The following is a 19162-nucleotide window of genomic DNA, read 5'->3' as shown; positions in this document are numbered from 1 at the left end:
GCCCCGCCCGGTGCCCGGTGCCCAGTGCCCGCTCTCCCCGCGCCCGACCGCCTGGGTGCCCTCAAGGAATGGTTGTCGCGCCCGCCCGCCCGGGGCGCGGTGCCGCCGCTTCCCCGCATGCGCGGGGCGGGGCGGGGCGGGCGCAGCGCTGAGGGGGCGGTGGCGGCGGCCGGCGCGGGGCGGGCGGGGGGAACGGGGCGGCCCCGGGCACGGCGGGAGCGGCCCCAGGAACCCCAGGAGCCGCGGGGATGAAGGACCGGCTGGCGGACCTGGCAGAGGTGCGGAGAGGGCAGCGCGGGGAGGGTTTCGGGGGAGGGGGGCGCCGCAGTGGCCGCCCGAGGTAACGGGCAGGGCGGGGAGGGCTTTGCAGGATCCGCCGGTCCCTGTGGGCTGGGAGGGCCCCGGCTGCCTCCGCCATCCCTTCTCCGGTTGTTTTTACAGCCCCCCGGCGGATAAACCCCGCGGTCACCTTGCTTTCGGGCCGCGGGGAGGGTTTGTTCCCCCGGGAGCTGCTCGGCCCTGGTGCGTCAGTGGAGCTCTCGGCAGCGTTTATTTTCCGCGTGTTTACAAAATGGTAGCTGGCCGTGTTTATACGCGCTTTTCCTTTCCCTTATTTGTGCTTTGGAAACAGTATCCTAAAAAAAGAAGGGAGAGTTGAGTGTGAGGGGGAGGTACCGTCAGTCTGTCTGCGACAGGATATGGCCTGGGTAAAATAAAAGGATATTCGGCTTTTTTTTTTTTTTTCCTTTTTCCTGAAAAGAAATGGAAATAGAGAACACGCAGGAGTTCCTGTGATAGTTCCAGGACTCCACATACATGCAGAAGTTGGCGTGTGTTGAGCTGCATGTAAGGCTCGTTCACCTTAAAGAGTAACGTCATATCTTCCGGATCACAAAATACGTCTGGGGAGCTCCATCTGCAGTGATGGAATTACCAGTCTCTTTGTTTTCCTCTCCCGAAAGGATGAATTAGCATCTGAAAAGTTTTAGCGTGATTAAATTACGGTATCTCTACCCGGAATGATGTTTTGGAGTCATGCCAAAAAAACCACAAAAGTGTCATTTCTTTCAGGTATCCTCATTCCCTTCTCCTGTTTCTAAACAGTCCAGGCTGTAGGAATGTGTGCCAAATTTCAGTGATGATGCACTGTCTTCCAGATAGAGGAAGCAACAAATGGTGATCCAAATTTGGTTTTTAATTTATAATCCTAAACCTGTACACTTAATTCTGGCTGAGGGGAAGCAGTAGTGGTCTGTTGGGTGAGTTTTTAATTAAAAAAAATCAACCCCACACCCCGACACTCCCCCTCATCGATATTGTTAGAAGTGTTTAAAGCAGCTGTACATACAGGTTTTAGGCCAGCTTTAGTGTCTGACATCTGAGAACTACAGCAGCAAACTACTGCTTTAACTGCTGCAGCAAACTGCTTTAAACACTGTGGATAGAAATAGTGTATTAACATATATTTGCCTATTTTCCAAGTTTGATCAGTGTAGTTTCATTGTATTTTATTTGGCTAAATGAACTAGTGAAGAGTAGAGCATAGACATTGTGGTTTTCAAACAGGCCTAGGCCTGCAAAATCTTCAGGAATAACTGTGCCTTGCCTCTTTCCTTTAATGTAAAGATTTTATTAGATGTTGCTTTGGTCATACCTTACCTGTAAGTTCCATCCACTCTATTTTCCCCAACAAGTGGTTTAAGAGATCCCAGTGCTGTAGTCATTCTACACTAACCTGTTTTAACTGAGCACAGCATTCCCTTTAGCAGAAATGTTAATTTAACATGTGTTAATTTAACATGGGTTTGTTTGTGTGTTCCTGATTTTTTTTTTTTTTTTGGACAGCAAGCAAACTGTTTTGTCATTCAAAGTTGTAAGTTTTTTCCAGATTTTCCCTTATAAAGAAGAGGGAGAAACGTTACCTGGCAGTGTTTGTGGTTCATGAACATGAAGTTAACATGTTGATATTTTTAATATGCTGTATTTAGGTAGGTAAACAGAGCTCAAGTAGTTGCTGGAGAAAGAAATTGTTGAGGACATGCAGATTATGTAGCCTTCAGATAATGTTGCTTCCTCTTGATTTCTTAGCTAGAAGGAGTTTTGTGAAGTACGTGCTTTGTCAGAGGATAGCAAACATAATTGTATTTGTTCAACTTTAGGAGATTATTTTAATGTCATTTCTAAATTATTCTAAGCAGGCCAAAATGAATGTCTTGCAGCTGCTTCAATTGTCATTTAATACAATTACTTAGAGAATTGATCAAATCCCAGGCTGGTTTGAGTTATTTTGAGCACAAATAAGTGTAAGATTAAAAGGTTCTCTCTGATCCAATACATTGTTTTCAGCAGTAGTTTATAGTAGATATTTAAGGAAGGAAAAAAAAGACTAGTACATAACTGTGATTGCAAAATATTCTCCCTCAGTGGTTTGATGTTCACAGATAACAAGTCCATCTTGAAATGTCTTTAAAAGAGCCATAGAATCTGTGTTCACACACCCAGATGAGCACGTTTATCTTGTATCAGGTATTAAAAACAGATGTCCTTTTAAAGGTCTGTTAATAAAACTCATTCATACTTTTTTTGTTTTTGTTGTTAAATCCTCTAAGACAGGGAGAAGATGTAAACCTTTGCTCTTGTGTGATGTTTTAGATCTCAGGTTCGGGATACACTGTCCATATGGCTCAAAACTTACCACCTTGTTGGATGCTGAAGTGGATGCAGAGCTCTCCACTGCAATCCATTCTTTGTGCTTGATTGGTGAATCATTTAAAAAGCTTGGGGTTTATACTCTTGAGTGTTAATAAAGATATCTTACATTTAATCTTTGAAAAATGTTTATATTTGACTGTAGCTTTTTTTAAACTAGGACCTATAACTTGAACAGAACTGCATTGATTTTTTTCCTAAAGTATTTCTTGGACATTCACTTAGGAATGAGTGAAAACCAAAGTCAGGGGAGTTAAAATTGTTAGAATTGGGTGGTATGGAAACAGATGCAAAATGAACTTTTCCAGAAGGAGGAAAACACGACTGTGTCCTTTTTCGCCGAGTCAGCCTCTTACGTGAGACTTTGTTCAAACATGGAATTTTCTGAGGATGAGCTGTGTGCCTTCCACGTCCTAACAGTGGGAAGTGATTTATTGTAGATGGTTACCATATGATGTTTCTCTGGTTGTACAGTAATGCACGTTAATGATTGACCTGCCAAAGCTGCCTGACAGCCCTCCTGGGCCCTCTGTGAGCCCTCCTGGGCTGCTCTGATACAAAACAATTTCTACACAGGCTGATGCTGTGAGGAGAAGCTCTAACACTCTGTAAGGTACTCCTTGGGCCTGCTTCACTGGGATAATGGGCAGTTATTATCCTTGCAGCCTGCCAGAGGAATGAATACATGTGATCTGCACTGAGAAAGGACTAACCTTGAATTTCAAGGGCAGGTTATAGTCACGTTTTTCAGTCGAAAGTTGTTTTTGGTTTCAAAGGTCAGTAATTATTAAGATATCTCCAGCTAGGCTTATTTCTGCAATTCTGTGAGGTATTAGAAGGGACAAAGTTTTCCGGACAGCATTTGCTTGGAGCTGAGAAGTGATACTGTCGGAATATGTGGATTCTGTCACGTGAACCAGTGCTGTGGTTTAACCCCAGCTGGCACCTGGAGCAGCACATGGCTGTTCCCTTGGCCTCTCCCTCACTCATCCCGCTGGGATGGGGGTCGGAATTGCAATGGGGAAAATTCCTGGATTGAGATAAATGCAGTTTGAAAGGTAAAAAGCTGCACACAAGCAAAGGAAAACAAGGAGTTCATTCCCCACTTCCAGTGGGCAGGCAGGTGTTCAGCCATGCCCAGGAGAGCAGGGCTCTGTCACACCTCACGGGAATGTAGGGAGACAAAATGCCATATGTCCCCCCTCCTTCCTCCTTCTTCCCCTGGCTTTATACATGGAGCATGATGCCATGTGGTCTGGAATATCCCTTGGGTCACCTGGGGACAGCTGTCCTGCTTGTGTCCCCTCCCAGCTTCTTGTGCCTCCCGGGCTTCACAGGTGGGGTGAGGAGCAGAAAAGGCCTCGACCAGGCTCAGCTCAGCAGTAACTGAAACATCCCTGTGTCATCAACCCTGTTCCAGCACAAATCCAAAACACAGCCCATGCCAGTTCCTGTGAAGAAAGTTAACTCTGTCCCAAGCAAAACCAGCACAGACAACTCCTGAGGAACTCGATCTGTTCTTTAGGTCTGTGAGGTTTATGGAGTTGTATGTTCCAGACCTTCAGTCCCAAGGTCAAGGTATGAGCTGCAAACAGACTTTAGTAGATTGCTCTTGGCATTGAGTGAAACTTTTTATCAGTTTTTTGTGATACTGTTTGTACTGGGGAGGTGAAGTCTAGGGGAAGCAATATGTTTCTGCTAAACTCAGTGATAAAAATGAGTCCTTGGTTGTGTGCTTGTCAAAAGAGCACATCACTTCAGCTGAAGAGTGAGCAAATAAGCTGTATTTTAGGTAAGAGATGATTTAAGAACATAGAGAACAGAGGCCGACAAACTCATCAGGTGTCTCAAGTGCTGATGTTTGAAGTAGGTTGCCCATAAATCCTTCAACAAATTGTAGGAAGCGAATTGATCTGTCAGTGGTGTCACTGCAACCAAATATGAAAGCGAAATACAGGCTGATGGAGCAGGTGATCCATCAGGAGCATCTCCAAACAGGACTTCTGAGGGAGAGTTTTGTAGCTTTCATTTGATGAGGATTCACTCAGGTGTTAAATGTTTTGATAAGATCTGATCAAACTAAAAGCTGACGTGCCAGATCTCTCAGCTGATGCTATTTTCACGATTTTTAATTCGTTATTTTTCACTCAGTAAATATAAACAGAAAGTGTTCTTTTGCATAGATAATGAAATTAAATGTCTTTAAAGCATAGCTCATTCTTAAATATTAACTTAAAACTGGTAGCTTAGTAGCAGTGCAGTCTCTAGAATGGTAAAAAAGTTGAGTGATGTCATTTGGGCACAGACTTCCTTCCATATTTGTGCAAGGCTGTTCATTGATTCCAATCTCTAAGGACAGATAATTTGAGTTCTAGTGATCATTTCCCCAAAGTCTTTAGTGACACACAGCACTAGGAGTGGGTGGAGGGTGGTTCAGGAGAGCAATGACAGCCACATTCCTGTGTTTCACTCTGGGCATTATGGTTTTCTCTTAGTATAAAACCCAGATGATTTCTGACAAACATATTGCCAGAGGGCTTTGTGCACCCCCTGGATTTGCAGGAAAGGAACTGTCACAAAGTATAGTAACTTCCCTTGAAGATTTGGAGCACTCTTACATTTTGGTGCATAAATCTTAATTGAGTAAAACTTCCTTTATTAGATAATAGCAGTGTTTGACATTGGATTAAATGGCAGAATTGTCACATAAATAGTATATATTTCACCTAATTTAACAAAACCAGAACCAAAGGGCTTTTTGGGTAGTAGGATCAGAGGTTAGGAGCAGAGAGTGGGTGTTACAAGATCAAAGGCAGAGGACCTTGTTCTTAGAAAGGTGTCTTGGGCATGAAAATCCCTCGATGATACCTATCCTGCAGTTTGTTTTTTTCTAACTGATAACCCCTTGACTGTATGTTTGAGCAATATTTTGGCTCAAGGCAGTTCAGACAGTCTGTGCTCTGCCCAGGGAACTGGAGAAAAGAGAAGCTGGAGCTCTTTGCTTTTCCATGATGCATATTAATTCTCTGTTTTCCTGTGACAAAAATTGGATCTCCATTACTCTTAAGATCCCTGGATTCCACTGGGCTGGCTCAGGGCTTTGGGAGGTGTGACTGTGGGAGCTGTTGGGCTTTGTGCCCTGGAGGTGTGGGAGAGCCTGTCAGCTGCTGTTCCAAGGGTTTATCAATTATGCAATGCATTTATAGTTTAGTGTAGCGTAATTATGTCTAAATTGGTGTGGAAATGGCAGCCTTGAAAACACCTCAGGGCAAAACTAGTAAGTTGGTGATGGCTTTTTGCTCTGGCTGTCATTAGATATGTAGTTATTACATCACAAGGCAGCTCTCAGCACCTCTCTCTGTATTTCTTTCACAACTCTGTAGTAGTCAGGTGACTTTCTGGGGCCTCTCTTATTTGTTTTTAGATGGCAATCTGCAGCAGAGGAAGACTTTTTTGACCTTGCAGGCTACTGACAAAAATGTGTATGCATTTGTGTAGCAATGTGGTACAAGTCGCAGTTGGTTCAGAACAGTATCTGGAGTTTTATTTCATAGATTTATTTTGTTGTCTCTTACAGTATAAAGGAAATGAAGATGGGGAGACAGTTATTATTGAAAAAGACCATTTCATGGATGACTTTTTCCAGCAGGTAAAGCTACAATTTTCACAATGCATTAAAGATTTAATGTTTTCTCTCTATGCCTTTTCATTTCTGTAATTAGGTTTAACAATTCCCTTCTACACATACTCTCCAGTATGGTTTGTAATGGTTTGCCAAATAAAATGTTGGTAACACTCTGTGTTACTTATTTCAGGATATTTTCTGTCTTTATTGCAGAGAAGTGTTTTTAACTCCTATTGACAAAGGAGTTTGCCAATAGAATTTTAAAATATATTTATTAAGAATATTAGCACTTAAGTTTGTGGCCACACAATATATTTGCTATTAAGAATTACATTTTTTATTTAAAAGTAAGATTACAAGCTTTTTAAGTGTCAACATTACTGGGATTTCTGTCATGTACTTACAAATGTTGCAATGAAATAATTTATGATTTTTATGACCAATTATTTTTTGTTTTTAAAAAAATTTTGCCCTGATTTATTCTGATGTCTTCATTGCTATATTTCTCTTCCTCCAGGTTGAGGAAATTAGAAATAATATAGCAAAAATAGCACAAAATGTGGAAGAAGTGAAGAAACAGCACAGCATTATCCTGTCAGCACCAAATCCTGAAGGAAGTGAGTGAATATTTTTAATTTCATGTATGTGTGGCTAGATATTCTGAAATACTGTTTGGTTTGGCTGTTTATAGGAATAGAACTTCAGGTGTTCAGAATGCAAAATGTAACCCTATTTAAGTAACTGTGCCCATCTTTAATATTGAATTAATGCTCTCAGTTGCTTATTTTTACCTTCTTGAAGTCCCATTTGAAAAAATGCGTTTTCAGAATATTTGTTGCCTCACCCAAACTTTTTCTAGATCAAAACTCAGTTTAATACAGTATCTTGAATTCAATTTTGTCTTCAGAAACTGAGAAGCTACTTACATTTCTTGTATTTGTGGAAATGTGGAAGTTGTCCACTGAAGCTTGTACTGTGGAGCTTTATTCTTTTACTCTCTTTATTCTTCAGCGGGGACAAGGTCTCACACCGCAGCCACAGTCAAGAGTTCCTCTAAGGAGCCCTAGTTTTAGAGGCTTTAACCTCAAAGCTGGAAGTGAAGTTGTGCTTTCTGATCAGAAAAAGTTTAGGGAACTTGCCCAGAAACGTGGAACCTTCTGTGTTCTCAACCCTTGTCAACTCAGGGCATCTGGGCAGGGCTCAGAGAAAAGGGAAGAAAAGATGCTGAGATGTTTTTCCTCAGTGTTGCAAGGCTGGCTTGATACTTATCTTGTTGTTTCATCTCGTTGATGAAAACTGAGCTTTGGATGTTAGTTCTTTATTGTCCCCCTATGTTCTCTGTTTATGGATGGGTGTTTGTATTCTTACAAGTGATTTTGGGGGCTGCTTTTTGTCTTAACAGTTGTATACAGTTAATGAATCTCAGACTTAATAAAAGTTCATCTAAATGTTTAAAGTCCATGGTCTCAGCTCATTTGTCAGCTTGTGTTTGTGCTAAAAATTATATATATCAGTAGTGCATCCGAATTGTGTAGGAACATGACAGCTCTTGCAAGTAATGTGTGTTCTTGTGGTTCTGGTGTCTTCACTAAACCCAGTGACAGAGATCTGGTTAAGTTCTTCATGAATGCTCTGGATAGAATTCTTCAAAACATATAGGTCAGGCATGGTACAGTTATCTTAAGTGTAAAAGCACTGAATACATGATGAACAACACAATTTTTAAAAAAGGGTGAGATGAATCTGTACTTTCACTTGTATTTAGAACTCAGTAAAATTTAATTTTTGACTAGCAAGCAAATATTACCCAGAAAGTGCTAAGAGAAACTGTGGAATATTTTATCACCTGGTGTAGTTGATGAGTTGGTAATAATGTTTCTCAAGTGTAAGCCTGTCACAAGAAGCAGGAACCTGATAGTATGTGGTTATAAAAATGGTATTTAAAGTACTTAAGACTATAATAAACTTCAGTTCTGCATGGTTGTTCTGAGTACAGTTATGAGGTTGCAAGGTAGAGTTGAAAATGGTTGCTGACTTACTATTATCAATCATAAACAGTTAAAAAAAATTACTGTTTTTTTAAAGGAACAAAGGAAGAACTTGAAGAATTAAATGAGGAAATAAAGAAGATTGCTAACAAAATCCGGGCCAGGCTAAAGGGTGAGTTGTGAGCACAAATAAAACTGCTGTCACTTGCAATGATTCAGGATATTAGCAGTGTTGCAAACTTAATGCATTGCAGCTGAACTTCTTAACTTTGAAAGCTGGATTATATATACATAAATTGTACTGTACAGCTGTTAAAAAAGAGAGTGAGGGAACCACCTCCCTGGCAACTGATGCCCATGGCAGTGACAGTGCCATCCTCTGTGCCAGGTGTCAGCACAGCCTTGTTTGTAGAGCAGGACAGAAAGCCTGCTTGCTTTCAGAAATAACCTAGAAAATTACCATGCAAAGTAATTTCTCTGTCTAGAAATGTATTCTGCAACTAAAGTGCCTTTTTTGGTGTTTTGGAATAAGATTAAGGGCAAAAAGTCTCCATGACATAAATGTCATAGGGAATTGCCCTAGGGCACTGTATTTTATATTCAGACTAGTTAATTTTGCTGTGGATTTCCCCTGTGAGTATGTCTTAACTGTTTAGCAAGAGTTCTGAAATACACTGAGAGTCTCCAAGTTACTAGATTACAATTACTCTGCTTTTGTCCTCCAAGAAATACTGAGGTGAGGTGTTTATTGTTTAAAGCCTGTTTTGCTACACCTTCTCAAATTTTTCCAGCGTAATAGTGGTGTTACTCTGTTAAGACTGTTGCAGTAATTACTGTGTTTAAAGATCTGTGCCAATTATCAAAATAATTTTAAAATTTTATATATATCACTGCCACCCCTGAAATGTTAAGCACGTAGAGAACTTGTACATGTAAAAAGTAATAACAGTATTTACAAAGTAATTGAGCTGCACTGTTAAATAACTGAACATGGTCTCAGAGTATTCTTGTCTTGTTCTCAGCTATTGAACAAAGTTTTGAGCAGGGTGAAAATGCCAATCGGACATCAGTGGACCTGAGGATAAGGAAAACACAGGTATGAGCACTTCAACTAAAGAAAATAGAAGGGTTTGAGTAAATTGGAAAATGGCTTTTCTGAAATCATTTCCGAACTTCACGTTCTGTTTTGGGGGGATGTGAATACCACTGTTGAGTTGTTGGGCAGTGCTATTTGCTGCATCAAAAAAATAAATAAATGTTTCTCTTCCACCTCTTGAACTGCTCACCCCCAGCACTCTGTGTTGGCTCACAAGTTTGTGGAGGTGATGACGGAATACAACGAGACCCAGACTCTCTTCCGAGAACGCAGCAAATGTCGGATACAGAGGCAGTTAGAGATCAGTAAGTGACCTGAATATGCTTTTTTAAAAATATAAAAATTGTATTCTTAGTACCTCCCTTGTTTCTTGTTATTAAAAGATGGTGCTAAGCATCATCAGCTTGGACATCATCTCAGAACACGTGAGAGAGAAGAAACAGTTTTAGTGTGTGGCATAAACTCGATATTACTCTTCAGAACAGCTGTAAAGAAAATAGAGAAAACTCACTAAATCGTAAAAACCATTCAAAAAATTATCTTTTTCCTTTGCTTCATTTATTTCCGATGTTGCAACTTCAAATGAAGCATTAAGAAAAGCTGCATTCTGAAACAGCAAGTGTTATTAAAAGCCATTCCAAAATTAACATGCTTCTACAGGGACACTTGTTAAATTCAGCTGGCATAAAATCAGTGCTGCTGTTATATGTGCTCTGATCATCTGTTGCCTGGCTCATGTGTGAATGTTGATTATTAGGATGAGTATTTAGAAAGGTTCCTGACTCTACTCTGAACTACAGAGTTCAGAGCATTTGAACTCTTCATCTACCTTGGAAGGTGTCTAAAAATCTGTTTCATCTTGTACCTAAAGTCGGCCCTTTTTAATGTCTCCTGTAGGAGCAAATATGTACATTGCTGAAATAGGGAATGGAAACAGCAATTGGCAAATTATAAGAAGACTTTACTTTTCACGTGCTTCTCAAATTGGTCATTAGCCTCTCATGCTAATGGTCCAATTCAGCATTTCAGTAAAGGTTATTAGGCAAGTTAAGGATTTTTTTTGCTATATATGTGAGGGGAGGGACTCTAATATCTCAGTTCTTTTAAGTTTAAGTTGTTATGACCCAATTAGAGCCTTCAGCTTTTCTTAAGCACTAGAAATTTTAAAGCAGATTTTGCAGCATTCTTGGGTATTAACATCAGAAAGTAATACTCAAACTGTAGCTCTCTCCTGATAGGACAGAATTATATAAGTTGGTACAGATATTCAGCTTATTTTACATTGGAAGAACAGGGATTTGATATGGGATTGTTAAAGCTGTACAATACAAATCACTTGAATGTGTTGTGTAACTCATAACACTTGCATTTGTGGTACCACTCTTTGATCAATAGGATTCAGTTTGCTTAAACATGCAATAATAAATTACATGAATGGTTACTTGTACTATGAAAAGCAGAAGTGAAGGTGCACTGTGGGTTATCATCTTCTCTGTGTGGAATATGAATGGAATCCTGTGTTGGGAAAATCAAATTTACGTAAAGATTTTATTGCCCACATGGTGGGGCGTGAGTGTGACATGACTGAATAGGTAAATATTGAATGTTATATAAATAGTCTCAAGTTTCTCAAGTTCTTCCTTCTGAAGAACACTCCACTTCAAAAGGTTCATATGTACCTTTTAAATATTTCTGATCAAACCCTTCAATTTGACAAAAAAACCCGAAACAAACTAACTAACCAAGCAAGCAAAACCACTCCATGATCAGGAATTCTTCATGGTAGCTTTGAATCTGTATTTGTTTTCTGACTGTCACTTGATACTTTGTGGGTTTTATTCTATGCAAAATGGCCCTTGGTAAAGGCTGACCACTACAATGTTTTATCCTGCAAAATGCTCGATACAAGAATTGTCTTTGAATTGTCATCCTTCCAGAATGGTAAAATGTTGTGTTCCACACTGAACCAGTGATGTTATGTGAAGTCCTGTTGTTTTTATCCTAGCTGGAAAGACCACCACTGATGAGGAACTGGAAGAAATGTTAGAGAGTGGTAATCCTTCCATTTTCACTTCTGATGTATGTATTTCTGCTCCAGCTGTGTCTCTCTCCTATTCTACTGCTCCTGCTCTTTAGGAGTGTGTCAGCAGGTCCTTACTTGTGTCCTTGTCTTTGTCCATCCTCCCAAAGATTATCTCAGACTCTCAAATAACCAGGCAAGCTCTGAATGAGATCGAGTCCCGTCACAAGGATATTATGAAACTGGAATCCAGCATAAAGGAACTTCATGAAATGTTTATGGACATGGCAATGTTTGTTGAGACTCAGGTAAATGAACCAATTCAAACACCTTTACGTAAGTGGTGGCTTTTTTCCTCAGTCTTCCTCTTTGCAATGTGCAGAAGCAGTTGCTTATATTCACATAGTGCAGACTTAGAGTGTTTTTGGCTGTGATTAGAATATAGAAAAGTTAATCACAGGAGGGTTCTTGTTTTGTTTTAAATAAGCTTTAGGATATGCTTGTAGGATATGCTTTCCATAACTGACCACAGACTTTCAGTTAGTCTATGTAACATTTTCTTCAACAAGCTTAATTGCAATATACTTGAACGTTTTTGTGCATATTTAAGTAAGAACAGCTCTGTCCTGGAATGTTGGCTAAAACACCTTGGGAATTGAGTATTCTCAGACATGATAAAGAACTACTGTGGTAGAATAACATGTGTGTTAGCAAGCACTTACTACAGAGTACAGTTATTGCTGTGACTCACATGAATGTGAAGGGCTTGACAAGTCCTTCAAGTCATCTCTTATGTTCATAAACTTTGTCTTGACATGTATATAAATTTGTTCTGTTTGTAGTCTTTACAGGCCAGTTGCCCAACAAAAATATTTTTCATTTCTGCTCTTAAAATTGTTTGACTCATGCAGGAAACTAAACAGAATAATGTTAGGAAATAAACTTGCCTGAAAAGGACTATTTTTTTTAATTGGTTTTTGCTCTACAAGTCCTGTGTTGCTTTGATATTACATATACAGCCAAGAGAAATTGGTAGCAGTTTTCTTTTGAATTAGAAATGACCAAAAGTTCCTTGTGCATCATTCTTTAATGCTTTGCTGTTTACTGCTGCTGATTATTTCTTCTGGTGGACAGAAACACAGGTAACAGACTTAACTGTCATTTTTCACCAATCCTCCATTTCATTGCCAAATTTCATTCACCATAAGTAATTTAAATTTGTGAAGTATTGACATCCCTCTGTTCTGAGGAACTCATGTGTGTTTTTCCTTGGATAATTGTTGAACCTTGTGTTAAAATAGTCAATTATCCTTCCCCACTTCCAGACACATCAGGGATTCCTCATCTCTATTTAGTTTGGGCTGTTAAAACATACCTCACACCCAAAGGTATGTTTTCAGGTGTTCAGTACTTATTCCTGCAAAAGGGAATGTGCCTGCCCTGCCCATGAATGTTCCTTGTTTGGTGAGAACTGTGAGTCCTTGCTTCTCATTCCCTTTTCCCTTTACATATCAAAGCAGAAAAACCATCACCCACTAAAATGTGCATCGTTCCCTTGCTGAAATTAATTGTTTTTCATTAAACAAGGGCCCATGGATTCCAATAATAGATATTTTTTTTCTTCAAAATTTCATTTTAAGGGTGAAATGATCAACAACATAGAGAAGAACGTGATGAATGCAACAGATTACGTGGAACATGCAAAAGAAGAGACAAAAAAGGCAGTTAAATATCAAAGTAAAGCACGAAGGGTATGTTGTCTTTCTTAATTGTTCTAGTCAGTATTTTAACTTAGCACAGGACCTTCAATTGTAGTTGAATTTTTGTTCCTGTATTCACTCCTTCAAGGTAGAATTAATATGTGCATTTTCCTTGTTTGCAGTTGTGCTTGTTAAAACTAGATTAGAAAATGTTGTTATGAATTAGTATATTGCAGAAGAAGACTTAACAAAGGACTTTACAAGCAAACAAACACCCCACCACCTCAAACTGGAAGAAGTCAAAACATTTCCAATGTGAACAAATTTGTCATAGCTAATATTAAATTCTGTTACCAGTAGGGGACAGAAGCTTCTTGTACTATGAAAACAGATAAGCAATTCATGCACAGCTAAGAGTGTGTTCACAATTTTACACTATCATAGTGTAAAAACTGCAAAAGAATAATTAATATATTATTCCAGTAGATAAATTCACAATTTTTTCTTATCAACTACCACGATACTTTTAAGTTATTCAAATTCTAAATAAGTTAAAAGTTTTTGGATCTTTTTATCATTGGCAAACTTACCTGGATTTACAGGTATAAAATCTCCATAAGTGGTTTGGTGAAGCAGGCTTTTTTAGAATCCTCTCTGTAATTATTCATTTTACAGATGAATTAGGAGGCTCTTCCCTCTGGAAAGGGAGTGACATTTTACCATGACACTGAAGTTGTGGAGGATTTGAGTTCAGAGTAACATTCAGGTGTTTTCCCTGGCACTTGTTTTGTGTCCTGGTGTCTCTGAAATCAAACTAAGTAGTTTGTTTTTACATTATCAGTTCCCCTTTTGAGAAGCTGTGCAATTTTGTGAGTTTTTTTATGGTGAGCTGGATTTGAGGGAATAGTGCATCTTTCTATTGATAAATATCTACACAGAGAGAACACACCTGTTATATTTACAAAAGATTGTTTAAGAAGTGTCAAAGAGCCCATTTAATGTGTTTGTAAATGGTGGTTGTACCATCTTTGATGACTGTATAGACATTATCACACTAGTTTACATGTAAACACTGTTTAAAAATGTTTGTCCTTATATATGCAAGACTGCACAGATAAATTTATCTCAACTTGGAAATACTGCAGGCTTTAATAAAAGTGCTTGTGGATCTAAAAACAATTTAAAAGAACTGAGAAAAAATGCATGTCTGAATGTGCTTAATATTAACAACACCTTGTTTTTTGACAGAAAATGTGGATAATTATCATTGTGTCAGTGGTGTTGGTTGCCATAATTGCTCTAATTATTGGTTTGTCTGTTGGTATTCGGTGATGGTTGGATAACCTCAGCATGCATGTCTTCCTGCCACTGTGGCAGTAAGTAACTAATCAACTAATTTTGCTCTTGTTTTCTCTGTATTGTTCTATTAACCCTTAATATCTGTGCAGTTATTGCTGGGGGGGGGGTGGAGGGATGGAGCTGCATTGCTGGATCTTCCCTCTGTGTCCTCTAACAGCTCCATGCACGTGGATAATGCCAACTGACATCTAGTGGTGAACTGCTCAATGCACAGAAAGTCACTGCCTGACTCAGGAACAGGAGCAGATGAGACCAAAAAGCCAACTATTGTCTCCCACTCCTTTGAGTTTCTTTTTTTTATACTAAAAGTTCACGTTAGCAAACAACCTGCACTAAGATATGGAATGCTGGTTACACTTGGAACTTTATCAGATGGGGTTTTCTATAGTTTTAAGCAGAACTTTTAAAAAAATAAGTGTCTGCAACCAGGAAGTTGGCTATTATGCCTTCCAGAACATCCTAAAATGACTTTGAAGCTGTTTATTAATACCAGACTAAATGAAACAGTGGGAAGTAACAATGTGTTCATAAAAGGAAGTCTGCAGAGATTGCAGCTGGAATCCTAGGACAACAGTGAGGCTTTTTTCAATCTTCAGGTATTTGCTGTACTAATCTACCATTTCTTGTCAACACCTAGGCAGGCTAAGTAGAATTAACTAAGTAGCAATTAACTCTTTGCAATCCAGCTTTTTATATGTAGTATCTTCCCTCTCTAAATGAAGTGCTCCAAGGGGTGTCAGTTCAGAGAACTTGTCAGCAATTCAGGTTTCTGTACTAACACTCTTTTAATATCAGACTTTGAGGTTTGGTGTTATGGATTCTTCTCAGCTCTGGTTCATGGGCAGAGAACAGGCTTTACTGTGTCATTGCTTTTAGTCAGAAATATCAGATCTAATGTCACATTTTGATGTATTCACACAGGGCCACCTCTTTTGTTTTTTTTTCCCCTTGCAGCTCTTTGAGCTGTTACTCACAGAATGTTCTTAGTGACATTGTCCTGAACTCCAGTGAGTGTGCAGGTGTAAAGGTTTGGGCAGGCTGCAAATGTTTATCCAGGGAGGGTGGCAGTGAGCAGTTTCTGTACTTGACCTACATCTGTTTCTGTACGTCATGGTATTTACAGAAGTTGGGCACGAGTAATAAAAATTACCCTGGGAAGCAAAATACAGACACGTTACACTCTGTCTTGTGGCTATGGTTACACGTATGTTAGAAAACAAAGACCAGCAGGAAGTCCTGGCAGTGATTAATCTCTAGAAAGAGAATCCAAACTCTCAGGTTGGGTATCAGTATTACTAATTTTCTGTGGCTCTGCATATGTTTAAACCAAGTGTTTCAATCTCGACTCTTCTCTCTTTTTCTTGCAGAAATTGATGTTCATCATTATATGTGTAACTGTCTTGCTTTTGATACTTGGAATTATCCTTGCAACAACACTGTCCTAGCAAGCACATTCCAAGAGTTATGAACCTTCAGCAACTCCAAAATACATCTTTAGTAAAACCAAACCTTGACCAGAAATGATGCCTTTACGCTGTTCCGTGATGATGACCTGTCACTAATGGCTCAAAATGAAAGCAAAATCACTCTTAATGTTTACTCATAAACAAAGATCAGAATGTATTAGGATGGGTATGGATTTTCAACATAAACTAAGTTTTTAAGACTGACACTTGCTCTTAATTGTTTTGAACTAAAGTAACTTCGGGTTTTTTTTCATATCTCAGTGTTGTAGCTTAAATAGGGAATTGAGAGACAATTGAGTTTTTGACTGTTTTGCTTTTTTTCCTATTGCTAACATATTTCTAATCATGAATTTAGTACCTTGCTGGTGCTGCCTTTGTTAGTACTCTTGTGAACATTTTTATGAGATATAACCTTGTCTTTATTAATTATTTAGTCACCTTAACCTATATAAGCTTTATGCTTAAATATTTTCTTCTCCAACAAGTGCTAAAATATTTTAACCTGAAAAGACTACTTATTTAAGTCTGCTTAGTGCATTACACCTGAGAAGAAAAAAAAAAAAGCTTTTTTACACTTGGCAGTTTATTAATTTTTTTCTTCAAGGTTAATTGCTTTAAATATTTCCTTCCTATTTAATAAAAAGTTAGTTGGAACATTTCTGGCAAACGAAGACTGCAGTGAAGCACACTGAATTTGCACTTGAGCAAAGGAAGCTGATGGATCAGTTCAGCCTTATTGTTCATGTGAATATGACAAAAATTACATTATAAAGCCAAATCAAGTTTTCTTGTTTCGAGCCTTGCTGATGTTGATGTTTGAACATGGCACAGGAGGATGAACTCCTTCAGAAAATCTGCAGCATAATACAAACTAAGACACTGACTTGTTATGAAATGCCTGTATATATAACATATATGAAGTGTTTTAGTGTATACATGCCTGTTGTAATCCCAGCTTGCGTGACTTGAAATACTTCAAATGTACCCAAATAACTGCATTTAATGTTACAGGTTATTTTTGTATTTTGTTTTTTGTGTGTGTGTAAAATATTTGTAACTTGCCTTTGTGACTCCTCATTGTTGAAGCATATCCATGTAGATATGTAGATCTAATTCTCTTACAGTGTAAATATAGGAAAGGATGATCTGTGCCTTTTTAAGCACAGTCTGAAACCACACTCGTTGATATTTTCAGATATTCAGCTCTAATCTGAACTGCAGTGACTTGGTCCTGCAAGGTTAGAATCCTTCAACTGGCATTTTATTGGGAGTGTCTGAGATCAAAGTTACTCTGTAAACTAGAATTCACTTTGACTTCATGAAATTCAGCAAAGTTTACAATTTATATTGTATGTATGAATATTCCTGCTTTGCTGTCCAAATATACTGTGAATGTGCTGGAGTTATTCAGATGTCAAATGTTTAAAAACCAACAAAAAATAACTATTATTGGTCGTTTTGCAAGTCAGCCATAAAGAAGTCACTTGAAAAATTTGGCTTCATTAATGAACAAATTTCTTTTACCTCTAAGTCCAGAACACTCACTGATGTTTGTGAGGAAGTTTACAAGCAAAGTAAGGAAAGATTGGTTGCCTTAGTACTTGTTCTAGGTAAATATATTTTTTATTCTGTAGTTTTCTAGGTTTTTATCAGTAAATATTATTTATACAGATACACAAATTACATAGGGGGGAAAAAAATCAGTCCTGTTATATTGTATTTTTCGTTTTTCTTTATAATGCAGTAATTTGCCCATCAAGACCAGAAATTTGAATAGGCTACTTGTTGTACAGCTGCCTCAATGAGTTTGTTTTAAAACAAAACACGACTTTGTTTTTCACAGGAGAATGTGAAATCTTGGAGGGGAGTAAATCTCTAACCTATGCACTAATAAATCCATCTAAGCGAGTATCTTGTGTCTGTTTTTATATTAAGGATTTTACTGTGACCCTTGTGAATATTCCCAGGGAGTGTTTGAATCAGGCTGGGATGTTTTTGCAGTGACACCTGTCTAACAATGGGGTGCCTGGTCTCAGAGCAAAGGCAGTGGGTTTCCTGAAACTTCTTACCAGGAAAGGTGTAGAGGTGATCTGAGTCTACACAGAGGTAATGATGAAGAAAATAATGGGATTTATTAATTTAAACTCTGCCCGGGGGGGGCGTTTTCAGAGAAATGTTGAGGTAAGAATGCCCAGGGTTTCATTTGACTCAGTACTCTTTTCATACAAAAATAAGTTGTTATAACTTCTGTAACAGTCCAACAGCAGTGAGGGTTTGCAGCAGGGTTAATACCAAAGCACTTAGAAAAACAACCTATTAATGACTATCTGTCAGTAGAAACAAAGGCAAAATGTTAGAGAATCAGCTAAAGCTGTTTCAGATTTTTGATTCTGCCTCTCTTTGCTCTGTAGTGTAAAACAGAACAGTTTTAGGCAAAGGAGGATTTGTTTAGCAAAGCACTACCTGAGTTTTAATGAATAAATATAGAAGATAAATTTAAAAGACAAAGGGAATGAGGGAGCTGCTGCCTACGAGGAAGGATGCTTTTCTCTATAACAATTATTTAAAAATAAATTAGAAAAAAAAAAAAGTGGTTTTGAGAGAACAGTTCGAATGTGGGCTTTGGTTGTGGGGTTTTTTTTTAGGGAGGGATGGATGGGATGTGAATGGGGGTTTAAAGCCTTGGGTTACCCGGCTTTAAATTTGCTGTGATGTGTTCGTGTGGCTCATATGCCAGCTCTGAAAATAGCCATGGCACTGTCCCTGGGCTGCAGCCTCTGCACCTGTGGGGTGGCTCAGGGGGGGCTGGCAGGAGCAGACTTGGCTGCTCGGGGCCGTGGTGCCACCACAGCCACCTCTGTCACACACGTGGGAGGTCCTGCTGCCAGCACAGAGCACGTACAGTGAGCGTTTTGGAGTGAAACCAGCGTTTCACAAGCACTTGGTAACAAGTCCTGAAGAGCAAAAGTACTTTGGAATAAAGGGATTTACAAAGGGCAATAACTAGAGATGGTAAGTAATGATAAAATCCTTGTGTTTCTGTGCTGGAAGGAGCAGTGGCTGCTCTTTGCATTTCAAACCATTTGACTGCAAGTAGGGAAAAGAAGGATTTTGGTGTTCAAGAGGGAACAGTTCCTAGAAAATGGCTGAGTTATGATGCAAAGAGCTGACAATATGCAGCAGACTTTGTGAGGAGGAA

General features: G+C 38.9%; 1 protein-coding gene across 2 annotated transcripts; it reads left to right on the top strand.

Annotated features, from left to right (window-relative positions):
• The first annotated feature begins 175 nt into the window (after positions 1 to 175).
• On the top strand, positions 176 to 17872 carry STX2 (syntaxin 2). Of its 2 annotated transcripts, XM_032706220.1 has the most exons (11): positions 176 to 278; positions 6287 to 6358; positions 6852 to 6951; positions 8420 to 8494; positions 9345 to 9418; positions 9615 to 9723; positions 11424 to 11497; positions 11609 to 11746; positions 13079 to 13189; positions 14387 to 14514; positions 15865 to 17872. In XM_032706220.1, the coding sequence occupies exons 1-10, from the start codon at positions 249 to 251 to the stop codon at positions 14468 to 14470; spliced, it is 867 nt and encodes a 288-aa protein (XP_032562111.1). In that variant the 5' UTR covers positions 176 to 248; the 3' UTR covers positions 14471 to 14514; positions 15865 to 17872. The 2 variants fall into 2 exon arrangements, with proteins under 2 accessions (XP_032562111.1, XP_032562112.1); XM_032706221.1 differs by lacking the exon at positions 14387 to 14514.
• The last annotated feature ends 1290 nt before the right edge of the window (positions 17873 to 19162 follow it).

This window comes from Chiroxiphia lanceolata, chromosome 18 (genome assembly GCF_009829145.1).
Source record: "Chiroxiphia lanceolata isolate bChiLan1 chromosome 18, bChiLan1.pri, whole genome shotgun sequence".
Taxonomy (NCBI): Eukaryota; Metazoa; Chordata; class Aves; order Passeriformes; family Pipridae; genus Chiroxiphia; species Chiroxiphia lanceolata.
This window is presented reverse-complemented; position numbering and strand designations above follow the sequence as displayed.